The 14,221-nt window shown below is 40.9% G+C and overlaps 1 protein-coding gene across 6 annotated transcripts in view; it reads left to right on the top strand.

Annotated features, from left to right (window-relative positions):
• The window catches only part of Dtnb (dystrobrevin beta), a 196,782-nt gene that overhangs the window by 41,128 nt on the left and 141,433 nt on the right, over window positions 1–14,221 (top strand). For all 6 annotated transcript variants that reach the window (XM_051181728.1, XM_051181732.1, XM_051181730.1 and 3 more), the window contains exons 5-6: window positions 6,869–6,954; window positions 13,812–13,966. In XM_051181728.1, coding sequence (XP_051037685.1) covers window positions 6,869–6,954; window positions 13,812–13,966 — 241 coding nt within the window. The remainder of the gene's footprint in view (window positions 1–6,868; window positions 6,955–13,811; window positions 13,967–14,221) is intronic.

Below are 14,221 nucleotides of genomic sequence, written 5' to 3'. Positions count from 1 at the left end.
GCTTCTACGTGACTACAGTTTCTTTCCTTGCCCCTAATTGTAGAGGAAAAATACCAAGCTTTAAAGAAACATCAGAAAAGTGAAAGTGATACTTTCTTGCTTTGGGAACTGTTCATACATGGGAAGTGGCCAAGTAAAGTGTTCATGATAAAGGGGCCAGTGCTGAAGTTCGTTCCGTTTGGCAAGCAAGTAGTGAAGAGTGGGGGAACTAAGGGGTTTTGTTATTTTATTTTTAGAGACAGGTCTCACTTTATAGCTTTGTAGACCAGGTTGGCCTTGAAGTCACAGAAGCCACCTGTTTCTGTCTCTTGAGTGCTGGGATTAAAGGCCACTATAACCAGCCACTTAAAAAATTTTATTATTTTATGTGTTTGGGTGTTTTGCCTGCATTTATATCTGTGCAGCTCATGTATACAGTTTTCAGGGAAGCCAGAAGAAGGTGTCAGATCTCCTGGAAGTGAAATTACACATGGTTGTGCGTCTAATTCATGTGACAAGTGAGAATAGACCCCAGGTCACCTGAAAGGGCAACCAGTGCTCTTAATCACTGAGTCATCTCTCCAGTCCGATGTTTCTTTTTGATGAGTGTGAATAAGCCCTGTGGAAGTAGAAAATACCTAAACATGTATGTGATGGTATGTGATGAGTGTAGCAAGACTTGAGCTCACTTCCCAGTCTCAGAATGCCTAGCTGCATACAAGATTCTCAGCATTTCTCCCAAGTAGTTCTAGAAGTTATCTCCCTCCCATGACCTTTGATCTCAAACACCCATGCATTTGACTCCTTCAGCTTTACTTACACATTTTCTGTCTCTTACCGAGTAGCCCATTGATACTAACATGTGCATCCCTTAGTTTGAGTAAAGCAGGTGATTGATACTCAGCAGGTCAGAAAGTGTGTGCTGGCACAGAAGAGGGAGGATCCATTGTTTATTTCGTGGAAGACTATGTGTGGGGATTGCTGTCATGGATAAGAAAAATGGAAAACATGCAAGATAACTTATAAAGAGACCATACACTGTGTGTTCTGGTGATAACTGTGTGGTTGATGATCCTAACTGCACATACCCTGAGCTACATTATTCTGCAAAGAGTGAATCACTTGTTAAAGAATAGCAATGAAGGCTAGTTGTTTATTATTATTATTATTATTATTATTATTATTATTATTATTATTTTCCAAGACAGGGTAGCAGCAGCACTGGCTGTTCTGGAACTCACTCTGTAAACTAGGCTGGCCTCAAACTCTGAGATCGGCCTGCCTTTGCCTCCCCAGTGCTGGGAGTAAAGGTAAGCACCACCACCACCTGGCTCTAGTCTAATCCTGATGAATATAGTTTTTTAGTGTTGTTTCTAGAACACTAAATTAATCAATTTTCTATATTCGAATGTAATATTGGATCTAAGAGTACTCTATAACCGTCAGGTTAGAGAATAGTTAGAATGAAGGATGCAAAGTACTTTAAAATAGTGTTTCTAAAGTGTTTTGAAGATTAGGAGAACACCGTGTAAGTACTAATTACTAGAATAGTTTTTGGAAGTAAAACATCCTGGTATCACTGTGCTGAGTTTACGGAGGCTACATTTGCTTTCACTGAAGAGCTGAATTTAGTCTGATTCTCTTGCTGGTAGCTGGGAGCCATTACATTTCCCTTCTCTTTGTACTGGTCAGTTTCTGTTCCATAGCAAGGAATAGATGCCATTTTGTCTCTTTGAAGGGAGAAAGTGAGATCTGGAGCTCAAAAGATAGCTACAAAACATCCTTTATTATTCCTTAATAATTTACTATAATAAAACATCAAGAGAATATATAAATACAGTTAAACGAGGCTTAAAAATGTTTTGGCGGCCGGGCTGTGGTGGCACATGCCTTTGATCCCAGCACTCAGGAGGCAGAGGCAAGCGGATCTGAGTTTGAGGCCAGCATGGTTACACAGCAAGTTCCAGGACAGTCTCCAAAGCAATACAGAGAAAAAAACCTGTCTTGAGAAACCATATATGTATGCAGTACCTATTTTCATTTTATGTGATGGATGTCTTGCTTGCATTCATGCTTGGTATACCATGTGCATGCAGTACCCACAGAGGCCAGAAGAGAGCTTAAATTCATAAATGCTTGTTTGCTGTCATGGGGATGCTGGGAATTAACCCGGCTTCTCTCCAAGTGTAGTCAATGTTCTAGCCACCAAGACATCTCTCTAGTGCAAGTTGAAGAGTTTTAAATACTGAGAAAAGTAGGGCTATTTGAGATCCAGGATCATAGTAAATGTGAGGGAGAGTGATTTATGGAGAAATGCTAAGTCTTTAGGGTCAAGAATGTGCAAGTTTTAGGTAGCTAGGCATCCTGAACATTGTGTTGGTAGTTCTCATGCTTACTAAATCAGAAAAGTGTAAAAATAACCACAAGCTTTAGTCACCCAAATGCAATATTCAGATATACTCTGAAGGAGAACTCTAAGGACATACAATTATTTGGTTGAATTTTAGATTTGTGAAATAATAATATGCAGGTAGGTCTGTGCCCTCACTCCTGACAGTTCCTATGAGCTGCGGGCACTGGGTGAGTCTTTTTTCTTATGTTTAGTCTCTGCTTTTGTTCCGGAAGTAGAGCTCCTAATACCCTTGCTGATGGTAGAACTGAGGTAATCTTTTGTCCTGGTAGTCTTTGGTGCTGGTTCCTGACAAATTTCCTGAGTCACAGTGGTGTCTGATAGTTCCCAAATTCCTCAACCTCCTGGGTGAGAGAACATTTGTTGTTCCAATCAGGCGACTCTTGGTGGGCTCCTGGATAGTCAGGATGGAGCCCTCAGTAGTAAAAAAGTTTTTCATTCTTTTGGGGGTCCACCACCCAGCTCCCAAATAAATCACACAGACTCTTATTATGTCCGGCCTTAGCTTGGCTTGTTCTAGCCTGCTTTTCTTACCTTTAAATGAACCTATCTTCTTTTGCCTCTGGGCATTTCCTGTTCTCTTCTGTAATCTTACTAGTAGATTACTGTGTGGCTGGGTGGCTGACCCCTGACATCCCCCTCTGTCCTTGTTCTCTTCTGCTTTCCTTTCTTGGTTCTTCTATTTTTACTCTGCCTTGCAGCCCCACTTTTCCTTGCTCCTGCCTCACTATTGGCTGTTCAGCTCTTTATTAGACCATCAGGTGTTTAGACAGGCAAAGAATCATGGCTTCACAGAGTTAAACAAATGCAGCATAAACAAAGGTCACAGACCTTAAAATGGTATCTACCACAGGGCCCTACCTGTGTGATTGCAGTTGGAACTTGCACCTCCAGTCCCCAGCCCCAGGCATTAAAGAGATTGAGTGAGTCAGACACTAGAATCCAGTGACTTAATTGTGTACATAATGAAGCATCACACGCTCCAAGAGAACTGAATTTGAGAGCCTCTGGATGGCGGAACATACTCATTGCCCAAGGAGGGTACAGGAGCTGTGCCCATTCCCACATAGATCCTATGTCTTTTTCACATCCCTCTGTTCATCTGTATCCTTCAAACTTGCCCTCTGTGAATAAATGTGTGAACATGACTTAGTTTCCCTAAACTCTGTGAATTGGTCAAATACATGGAGGAAGATACAGGGACCCACCCTTGCTTTATAGCCAGTCAGATTTACATGTTAACTACCTACCCTACTTCCTGGAACTGGCTTCTGAAGTCCAGGGGATGCATCTTCAGTCTGTCTGCTGGGTAGATAGAGTCAGAGTGGAACTGATCCTCATGTCTCCACCTCCTCTCACTTTTCACATGGGTGCTCAGGGTCCTGATTCAGGCCCTCATGCTTATTTATTACGCACTTTACTCGTGGAGCCAGCCATTCCCCAAGCCCTGCCCTATTTCATTCTTAAATTGGTAATCTGTATCTTTTTTCTTCACATTTTCTCCAGAGATTTATTGGTATAATTAGTGATCTGTTCAAACATGAGCTCTTTGCTTTTCTTGATTTTTTTTCCCAATTTTTATTTTCAGTTTTACTAATTTCTGCTTTCATTCATATTCATTTTCCATTTTCTTGTTTGGAGTTTAATTTGCTGCTCCCCCTCCCAGTCATAAATTGGATGCTTGGGTAATTGACTTGAGAACCTTTTTTCTAGTGAGATGTGATCAGTGAGAAGGCTGTTTGCCTCTTCCTGTTGTGGAGTCAAGGCATTTATCCTCAGTATCCCTTTATAAATGGTTTCTGCATGTATAGTACATGTTTATGTGTATGGATGTCTTGCTTGCATGTGTGTCTATGCACCACGTGTGTGCAGTGTCCTCAGATCCCCTGGAACTGGAGCTGCAGATAATTGTGAGTCACCTTGTGGGTGCTGGAAGTCAAAGCCAGATCCTGGGGCACAGCAGCCAGTGCTCTAACCACAGAGCCATCTCTCTGCCTCCACTTTCTCTTTCCTTTTAAAACATTTTGCTACATAATGCTCTGGACTTGCTTTATTCTGTACATTGCTCTTCCCCCCCACCCCCTTAATACTAGGGATTACTAGGCAAGTGTTTTAATCATTGAGTTACATCTCCAGCCCCTATTTTTCTTTTGAGACAGATTTTTGCTCCATTCAGGCTGGCCACCAACTTATGGCCTCAGAGCCTCCTGTATAGCTACAATTTGGTGGTGTGTGCTACCAAGCCTGGTTTTGTTGTCTGCTTCCAGTAGTGGTTCTTCTTCATTATTTATTTTAAATGGCCTAAACTTCTCCCACCACCTCCTGAGTGCTGAACTCACAGATGTTTGCCGCCCACCATACCTGGTTTATGTTGGTGCTGGGAAGTGAACCCAAGGACTTGAGTTCATATGAGACTAACATTCTACTAGTTTCTAGGCACTGGCTTGACTTCTCCAAGTTCAATGAGACACGTAGGTGTTGTCTTCAGCAATCATTCTGGGATTCTTGAATTCTTTGGGAAAAGATTGGAATAGTTTTATCTCCTTTACTTACCTTCCTCACCATGCCCCATCCCCTGTGTGTGTTGTTTATTTTGTTAAGCGCCCAGTTGACATAAATAATTGCATTTCCGCACAAACTCTCTTGCTTGTTCCACAGACACATGAAGACTTAACAATAATTCCTTTTCTGTCCCATCAGAACTATTGTTAATAATAATAGTTGTGATGGGTTGTGGGGAGCATCCTTTCTTAAAAGCATTTCTCCCTGCCTGTGGTTTTGCTCTAGGCCAGTGGTTTTCAACCTGTGGGTCGCAACCCTTTCACAGAGATCACCATTGGAAAAACCCAGATATTTACCTTATGATTCATAATAGCAGCAAAATTACAATTACACAGTGGCAATGAAAATAATTTTATGGTTGGGGGGTCAAGCCCAGCATGAGGGACTGTATTAAAGGGTACTAGGAAAGCTGTGCTCAGCTTCTCAACATATCCTCAGGGTATAATCCTTAGACTCTCAATCATCAGTTTTTATGCCACTGACTGGTGTGACTTTTATCCAGGGATGGCTTTGATCCTCTCCAAGTCCATACTTTTGTCTTAAGTGTAGGAGTGTGTGCCTGTAATCCCAATATTTGGGAGACTGAGATAGAAGGATTGCTTTAAGTTCAGAATTGGCCTGGGCTTTATAATGAGTTCCAAATCACCAAGGACTGGGAAGACCTTATCTAAAATTTTTAGAAAAAAAAAAAAAAGAGTACACTTTTTAAAATTCACTAATGATTCTTTAGACACTGACTTTCCTTGTATAACGGAGTGGCAGTTTGGCAGGTATATTTCTCATAATTCTAGATGAACCACTGAAGAGTTATGTATTTTTTTAAAGCCTCCTTCCTTCCTGTTCTAGATAGGTACAGGGTTTCTTGTTTTATGAATACACTCCATTTGATGCCATAGTTGAAATTTCAGTTGCAATAAAGAATGATTTACAGATCATGCTCTTTTCAGATGTCATTGTTTCAAATACAAGGAAGGTTAGGCAGTGGGGAGCATGCATTTTCTTTGTTTTTCAGGCACTAGCTCTACAATGAGCTCTCCCAGCCTGGGAGACATCCTCTGGGTTCTGTAGAATGTAGTGTTTGCTTTTTCAAAACCAACGTGGTAATCTTTCCTTACTGCAAAGGTGTCTTAATCTCAGTTACTATGGAACTTTATGATCACAGACCTTATGACATGCCCACAAAGGCCCAAAGTTACCCTGTAGATGCAGACTTTAACCAGCTGTGAAGTTTTTTTTTTATCTGCAGTGAAAACAGGTGTGACTAAACGGATGACACCCTGGTGATGTTGCATAGCATTCATTGTGTTCTCCTTTTCACTTCCAGTCATAAACGACCAGTGTTCTCTTGCCCCTTCACTTTCTCATGGTGGTGTGTGTGGAAGATCTGAGATAGATATGATTAAGCTCCTTAGAATGAAGGCTTAACATTGTTGCAGGAAGATTGTTGTAAGAAAAACAAGAACATACTATAAAAGCTTTATAGCAGTGTGCTCCTGGTGTTTAATGTGTAATAATAGGTTACTGTTATTCTGATATTGGGCTTGTTTTTAAATTATATTCAAACTGGCTGCTTTTTCAATTTTGACCACTTGCTACTGCTCTGGCTATATACATTTAATGTTTTGTTAATAGGAGAGTTGATTCTGGCTCATCCATTTGGTTTCTTCTTACAGATCAACAGAGATTACAAGTTGTTTGTAAAATTCGTCTTTAGATGAGCCGTTAACTTTAGAGTGGTCTCTGCCAATTATAGATGAACCTTAGTTCTACAAAGGATGAGAAATCGGAGTTTATAAATGTGGTGAAATTAAAGAATGTAAGGGCAGAAATCAATTTCTTAGTTGCTCAGTATTTAGAGATATATTTAATTGTTTTTGTGGTTTCAGATAGCAATTATTTCTAATATTTATTTTGCAGTGAGGGCCGAGGCAAGTTGACCGTATTTTCAGTTAAAGCTATGTTAGCAACCATGTGTGGTGGAAAAATGCTGGACAAATTGAGATGTAAGTATTTTCATATTATTTGAAAGTTTTTTTTTTTTAATTTTCAAATCAGGATGTTTAGACAATTTTAAGTGAATGAATGTTTTAAGACTTTTGAATGAGGCTCTATTTTAGCAGTTGACTCCAAAAACATGAGCTGTGACACCTCCTGTTCAGATGGATAAACTGACTTTACTTCTTGTTAGTGTTTTTTAAAGTGAGAAAACCGGAGTTCAGAACAATGGTATTGATGTCTTAAAAATTCTTTAAAATGCTTTGGAGATGATTATATTTTTAAGTAAGAAAATAAATTTAATTGCTTTTACTAGGCTTGGCCAGGTTTAGCCTTCTTCTAACTGCATTCTTTACCAGGTTGATTTTTTTTTTGCTGTGATCAAACTGTTCATAGGCTTAGCTACTTAGAAATTGGTAGCCTAAGCTGGGCTGTGGTGATACGCACTTTTAATTCCAGCACTTGGGAGGCAGAGGCTGGTGGATCTCTGAGTTTGAGGCCAGCCTGGTCTACAAACAGCCAGAACTGTTTCCTATAGAAAACCTGTCTTGAAAATCAAAAAAAGAAAGAAACTGATAGCTTGATTCCCTTGCCAGTTTATCCTATCCCTTTCCTGCTGTTTTTTCTTTTATTGCTCTTACTTGCTTTATGTTTCTGTGGTCCACCTACCCTCTACTAGGCTGCCATTCATAACTAGTTTTGCTGCTTGTAGTTTTTACTTATCCAGTCATCAGGTTAGGTCTATGTTTGTACCTGCTTGTCTGTTTGTGCACCACACTCATAACAATGTTTCCCTTTATAGAGGGCAATAGTGGGTGCAGTTCATGTAAGTCAGAGTCTAGTTTTAAACTGTTCTTTCTCTCCACTGTTAATACTGCCATGGCAGAGACACACTTAGGCTCAGGTGTCAGAGAAATGAAAGCAAAGTGGGTTTTAGTGAAGTGCTGGGATTGTGTGTGTTGGGGGAGGGATGTCTCAAGAGACGAAAGTGCCTGTCAGTGCCTGACAGGGCCCCAGAACTCACACAATGGGACTAGAGGACCAGTCTCCATGGATCAACAGTCTCTATTCGATTGTTTGGTGACTGACTTACTTTGTCAGGATTTGCTATTTGTTTCTTAAGAAATTCATCCCTCTTATTTAAACCCCATTTAGTCACAATGAAAATGGCAAGTGATCCATTTACTTTATTATTTATTTATTTTGATTTGCTATCCAACAGAGTAGTTCAACAGATGTGAGGGGAAGACTAAAAAGCTTTTATCTATTCATTCATTGGACTGGTAGAGGAATAAGCAGGGCTGGACCTCATGTTACAGCACTTTTTTTTTTTTTTTTTACTCAGCTCTGAGTCTTCCGGCGATAGATGGCCTAGAACTCTGGGATTCTCCTACCTCAACCTTAGACAGTCCAAACATCAAAATAAGTTTATATGACTTATACTTTTACGCGTTTTCGGAAGACTAAACTTTGAGTAGAGAAAAGCTAACTTGAGACTCTTCCTACTGTGTTTGCTCAGATTTGGCTCTTTTCACCGTTGTTTCAGTCGCTGGCTTCGGGTGTTTCATTAACAGGCTGTACAGAAGCCTCTGTTTTCCCTGTTCAGAATTCTACTTCCTTTGCCCAGGCCTCTAGTCACCTGTCACTCCACTGTCACTCGCCCTGGTTCTGCTAGTGGCTTTTTCTCTTCTAATCTGCATCAGAGATGCCTGTGAAGTATTTTAGAATTAGAAGTGAACAAATACTCTCCATATCTGCATTTTATGAACTATTAAAAAAAAGTGAAGAAATGAGAAGCTGTGTTGGTTAGGGCTTCTCAACCATCCTAAGCTGTGTGACCCTTTCATACAGCTCCTCATGTTGTGGTGACTCCAACCATAACATTTCATTGCTACTTCATAACTGTAATTTTGCTACTGTTATGAAAAATGGTGTAAATATCTGATCTATGGCCCCCAAAAGGGTCATGACCAACATGTTGATAACCACTGCTCTAGAAGCATAGAACACATACATGCATACATAACATAAATATGTATACATATAACACACATAAATTCTAATAGATCCTTTATATGTACATACACACATGTATATATATAAAAATTATTAGAATGACTTACAGACTGTGGTCCAGGTAGCCCAACAACACCTATCTATGAACAGAAGGGCCAAGAATGTAGTAGTTGTTCAGTTTATGAAGCTGAGTATATGCCAGAATTTCAAAGACATAGGCTCTAGTACCAGCAAAGGGATGGACTTGCCAGTGAGAGCAAGCAGGTATAACCTTTATATAGGCTGCCACAAGCAAGTGTGACCCAGATAAGGCTGATCTTCCCACCTCAGGTCAGGATTAAAAGTGGGTCTTCCTAGTTCAAATGATTTAATTAAGGAAACCAAACCAAACCAAACCAAACCAAACCCAACCCCCTCAGATGTACCCAGTCCCTTGGGTTTTAGGTTAATTCCAGATGAGGCAAGTTGCCAACCAAGAATAGTCATCACAGAGGCCAAGAACTTTTTGTAAGGAAGGGGGTGTGCCTTAATCAAAGGCTGCTGACTTCACCAGTGATGTGGAATTTTAATAAGTCTGAGAGTACAGTGTGCCTCATATTTAGTTGTGTGTGCTTAGGTGTGTGTACATGGTTTTCTGGGTGAAGTCACACAGTAGGTTGAAAGATGGCAGGAGTTGGAAAGTCATCTTTGCCAGGGGATGTTCATGTAAAAGGAAAATGGTTGTTCATTAATCGCCTTGTCCCTTTAGTCTGAACGGTCCTGTCACTTTTGCAGAAGCCTGTGGTGGTGATAGGTTTCATGAGGGTGATAGGAGGAGACACAGACATAATAGTCAATGCTTATATAAAAACATAAGCAGTCAGTAAAATCAGGGCCATTATCACTGGGAACAAAAATCAAACATGTGCCAGTGGCAGGTCAGTGGTACTGTGCCTGTTACATGGGGGATTGAGCATTTTAGAAACTGGAAGAGACATGTACATTGAAGGGCTAAATTGTGGATTTTCCACAAGGGATAAAGCCTATGTCCCCTTCTTTCATCTAGGAACAATTGTTGGGTAACTGGCATACTTTGTTATTTCAGAGCTGTATAGGTAGAATGTTCATTCTGTTATGCCAGAATGGGATAGGGCTTTAATTAGAGAACATTTTAACCCCAGTGCTAAGGGTGGGACCTGTGGTCTCACACTTGTCACACCACACACTCTCTGTTCCCTCCAGCCCTTGTCCTTGCTAGTTTCATTAAATTTTATTTGCTTCTTTGAAGCTTTATTATATGCAAGTAGTAAATTATACTAAGATTTATTACTTGTTATTCTTCATTTGAGAAATCAGCTTAGTTTTGCACCATATTTCTGCAGATACGAGAAGCTTAAAAAAAAAAAAAAAGCCCACTAGTTAAATCAGTAACCCAAGAATCTAGCTGTAATTCTCTTAAAACAAACATGTTCCTCCCCCCCCCCTTTATAATCTGCCCTTTCCTGATTAAAAGTTACCACGTTGAGTCCATTCAACATGACATAGTAAAATATGTTTTTGTGGGTGTGGCTAGTCATGTGATTCTCTAGTTATCATTTACCTTTCTGTTTTTGAATGAATTAGATGTAGACTTGTTGATGTGGGTATTGTATCCATAAGCTTGATTATGATACTGTACACCTGGAAGTATGTGGCAGCTACAGTCACTGGTCCCGTTTCTTCCATTAATGGCTATGGGCTACTCATTGTCTTGCTAGCTGTGAATATGGTTCCTGACAATAGAAAACTTGACTAGTAAGTGACTTAAATACATTGGGGTTTATATTTGTCATGTAAAAATAAGTCCAGAGGCTGCTGAGTTCAAAGTTGGTCCCATGACCTGAGGATGTCACGAGACCCCAGTTCCTTTCACCGTCCTGCCCTGATGTGTGGTACCCTCCTGAGGTAATATGGTGACTGCTCTGAACTGGGCTGAGGTGTTCATTCCAGGCAAAGAGAAGGTACCTATGATAGAAAACCAATACTTTCCCAGAAGTCTACCCCAGAATTACAGTGTGAACAGAAGGCAGGAAAGACCATTTATTTATTCATTTACTTAGTTTTCTGAGACAGGGTTTCTCTGTGTGGACAGGAAACAGGAAAGACTTATTTATTTGGTTTTTTTCAGACAGGGTTTCTCTGTAGCTTTTGGAGCCTGTCCTGGCACTCACTCTGTATACCAGGCTGGCCTCGAACTCACAGAGATTCGCCTGCCTCTGCCTCCTGAGTGCTGGTATTAAAGGTATGTGCCACCAACGCCCGGCTAAGAAACTTTTTAAAAACATGCACTTGTCACAAACACAGTTAGGATTCAGCTAGTGAGTGAGAGGGGCAGTAGGCACTGGGGGTGCCTTGGCATCTGCCACATCCCATTTGTTCTGCCTTAATGTGTAGTTGCGCTCCTCATAAGAATAGACAGCCAGCTTTTAAAAAATGGAGTCAACCATGCTCTCCCTTTTTTTTTTTTGAAAACACAAGCATCTGAACTCACTGCAGTCCTTGTTACCTACGGCTCAGTACTGTAAGATGGCTCCACTTGCAAACATGATGGTAGGCCCCATACAGTTAGCTTTGGTACAGGTATGACATCTCTAGTTTTTTTATTTTGGTCAGGTCTATCACATTTTCACATGCTAGAGATTTAGAATAATCCTAACCTTTACATTTCTTTATTCTCGGATCCAATGCATTGAATCATCTTGATTTGATTTCTCTTCCCCATCCATCACGGGCCACCGCCTCTGTAATCCATATTCTCATGTATGGTGGTTCCTTCTTCTTCATTGTGGCATTAGCTGTCTGTTCCTGAAAGGTCGCTTTTGTCTTTCAGATCATCTTTCCTAACAGGAATACTATACTGATTTCATCGTCAGTGTTCTGCCTTAGAATGTTTCTTCACCATCAAATGAGGACATAGCTGTAGATCTCCCTCAGAGATGCTTGGGCCCTTTTGTCTGGCTGTGGCTTAGTTCCACTTGTCTCATGCTTCTACCTCAACTCATTGTTTCAAGTCTTTTTTAGGATCTAGGTACAAGTTCCTTTCTTTTAGACACCTTTGGGTAGGGTGCTTGCATGATAGGCATGGCATTCTGGACTCACTCCCTAGCACCATACAAACCCTAACTGTGGTGGTGGAGGGAGGTAGAGGCAGGGCTACTCAAAGTGTAAGGTCATACTTGGCTACGAAGTGAGTTCTTCACCAACCTGGGCCTTATAAGGTCCTGTCTCAAAAAAACATGCTGAAAACTTTAAAAATATATATTATTTACTTTTATGTTTATTGGTGTTTTGCCTGCCTGCATGTATGTCTCTATGAGGGTGTCAGATCCCCTGGAACTGGAGTTACAGAGAGAGATGAACTGCTGTGTGGGTGCTGGGAATTGAACCCCAGTCCTCTGGAAGAGCAGCCAGTGCTCTTTACTGACCCATCTCTCCAGCCCCACTGAAAACTTTCTTGATAATCCCTTTTTGTGACTTGTCATATCTGCTCTGTCTTCCAGTTAATGTTTTTGCTTTGCCGAGAATTGAACCCAGTCTTATGCAGGATAGGAAAGAGCTCTGCAATTGTACTTTTTGCTTCTTGTCTTACTTGGTGTGGTAAATGTTTCTCATATATAATTCAATATCTCTACATTTCTCTACATGTGTGAGATCAATTTTGCCTTTCCTTCTTCCTTTTCTAGCATTTATCCACCTGTCAGTCTGCCCCTATCTATGATGTTATTTTTGGGGGTATCAAGTATACCCTATTCATTATTTTTCATGAGTTTTGATTCATTTGGGGAGGATACTGTAGTTGAACCTAGGACCTCATGCATGCTTCCTAAGCAAGCATTCTTGTTCTTGACGGTACTTCTCTCTTTTAATGTTTATAGTTCTTAGTTCATTTGTTCTTTTCCCTTCCCTCTCCTTTCCCCCCTCTGATTTTTAGGAACATGGTCTTTTTATGTAGCCATAGTTGGCCTTAAGCTTGTTGTGTGGACCAGGATGGCTTCAAAGTTATGAAACTTCTGAGTATTGCATGACAGGCAAACACCCCTATACCCAGCTTCACACCTAGCCAGTGTTTGAAATTGGTATATATTGCTCTGCTCTTGATTATGCAGCCATTTTTTAGGAGAGACTGTCTTCTCTGCAGACTTCCCAGATTCTGTCTCATCAGCCCTTGCTTTAGGAAACAGGGTCTCCTATCATTCAGGCTGGTTTTAAAATTGCTGTAGTTTTCATTTGCCTGCCTCTGCCTTTTAAGTGCTCTGTGTGTGTCTTATAAACACAGATACTACAGAGTAAAGGCATGCTGGTTCAATGTTTTCTTAGAACAATGGGCTGCATAAATTAAAAACTAATTATCCTTCAGTTATGTGGATTTAGAAAGTTGCTATGTGGGGGCTGGAGAAATAGCTTGGCATGAGCCCTTGCTGCTCTTGCAGAAGACCTGGACTTTCACCACTTCTGGCAGGCACCTCACTGCTGCTTGTAACTCCAGCTCTAGGTGATTTATTGCCCTCTTCTGGCCCCTGTGGGTACTGCACTCACGTGCTCAAGCCCTCCCCCACGTTTAAACATTCTTTGAGAAGGTGAGTGGGCATATAATATGAATGGTTATTCCACTTAATGTTTAGGGAGGATGTAAGAGGGGCCTTGTGAGCAAAGTAACTATGCAGCATTCATAAGAACGAGAATAATTTGAATGCTAACTAAAAATTGTAACCTTATGGTACTTTGGAATGACGCATGTTTAATGATGCATAGGAATAGCATAGAGCCATGTGTAATTTTTAAGAGATGATATTTTCTTAGAGTTTGCCTTTATTTGCTTTTGTTCCTAAAGACATTTTCTCCCAGATGTCAGATTCCAGTGGCTTGATGATGTTTGGCAAGCTTGACCAATTTCTGAAGGAAGCCCTGAAGCTCCCGACCGCAGTCTTTGAAGGGCCGTCCTTTGGTTACACGGAACACGCAGTCCGCACATGTTTTCCACAACAGGTAAGGACCATTGACAGCCTCAAGCTACAGGGCCCTTCGCCTTCTACCAGATTCCCCAGGTGGCGGCTTCCAGCAAGCAGCTTTAAACAAGCAATGCACAGGGAAGTCAGGGGAGGGGTCAGAGTTCACCCCAAGACTCTTCAGTAAATTTAAATTTGTAGCAAGCATGTTTTACATGTCAATCCCAGTTCCTGCACCCTCCCATCCTCCCCATTCCTTCCACTAACACCCATCCCAACACCTGAGGACTCTTGT

Source organism: Phodopus roborovskii, unplaced genomic scaffold (genome assembly GCF_943737965.1).
Source record: "Phodopus roborovskii unplaced genomic scaffold, PHOROB, whole genome shotgun sequence".
NCBI classification, from domain to species: domain Eukaryota; kingdom Metazoa; phylum Chordata; class Mammalia; order Rodentia; family Cricetidae; genus Phodopus; species Phodopus roborovskii.
Note: the sequence above shows the minus strand (reverse complement) of the source record. Positions and strands in the feature narration are given on the sequence as shown.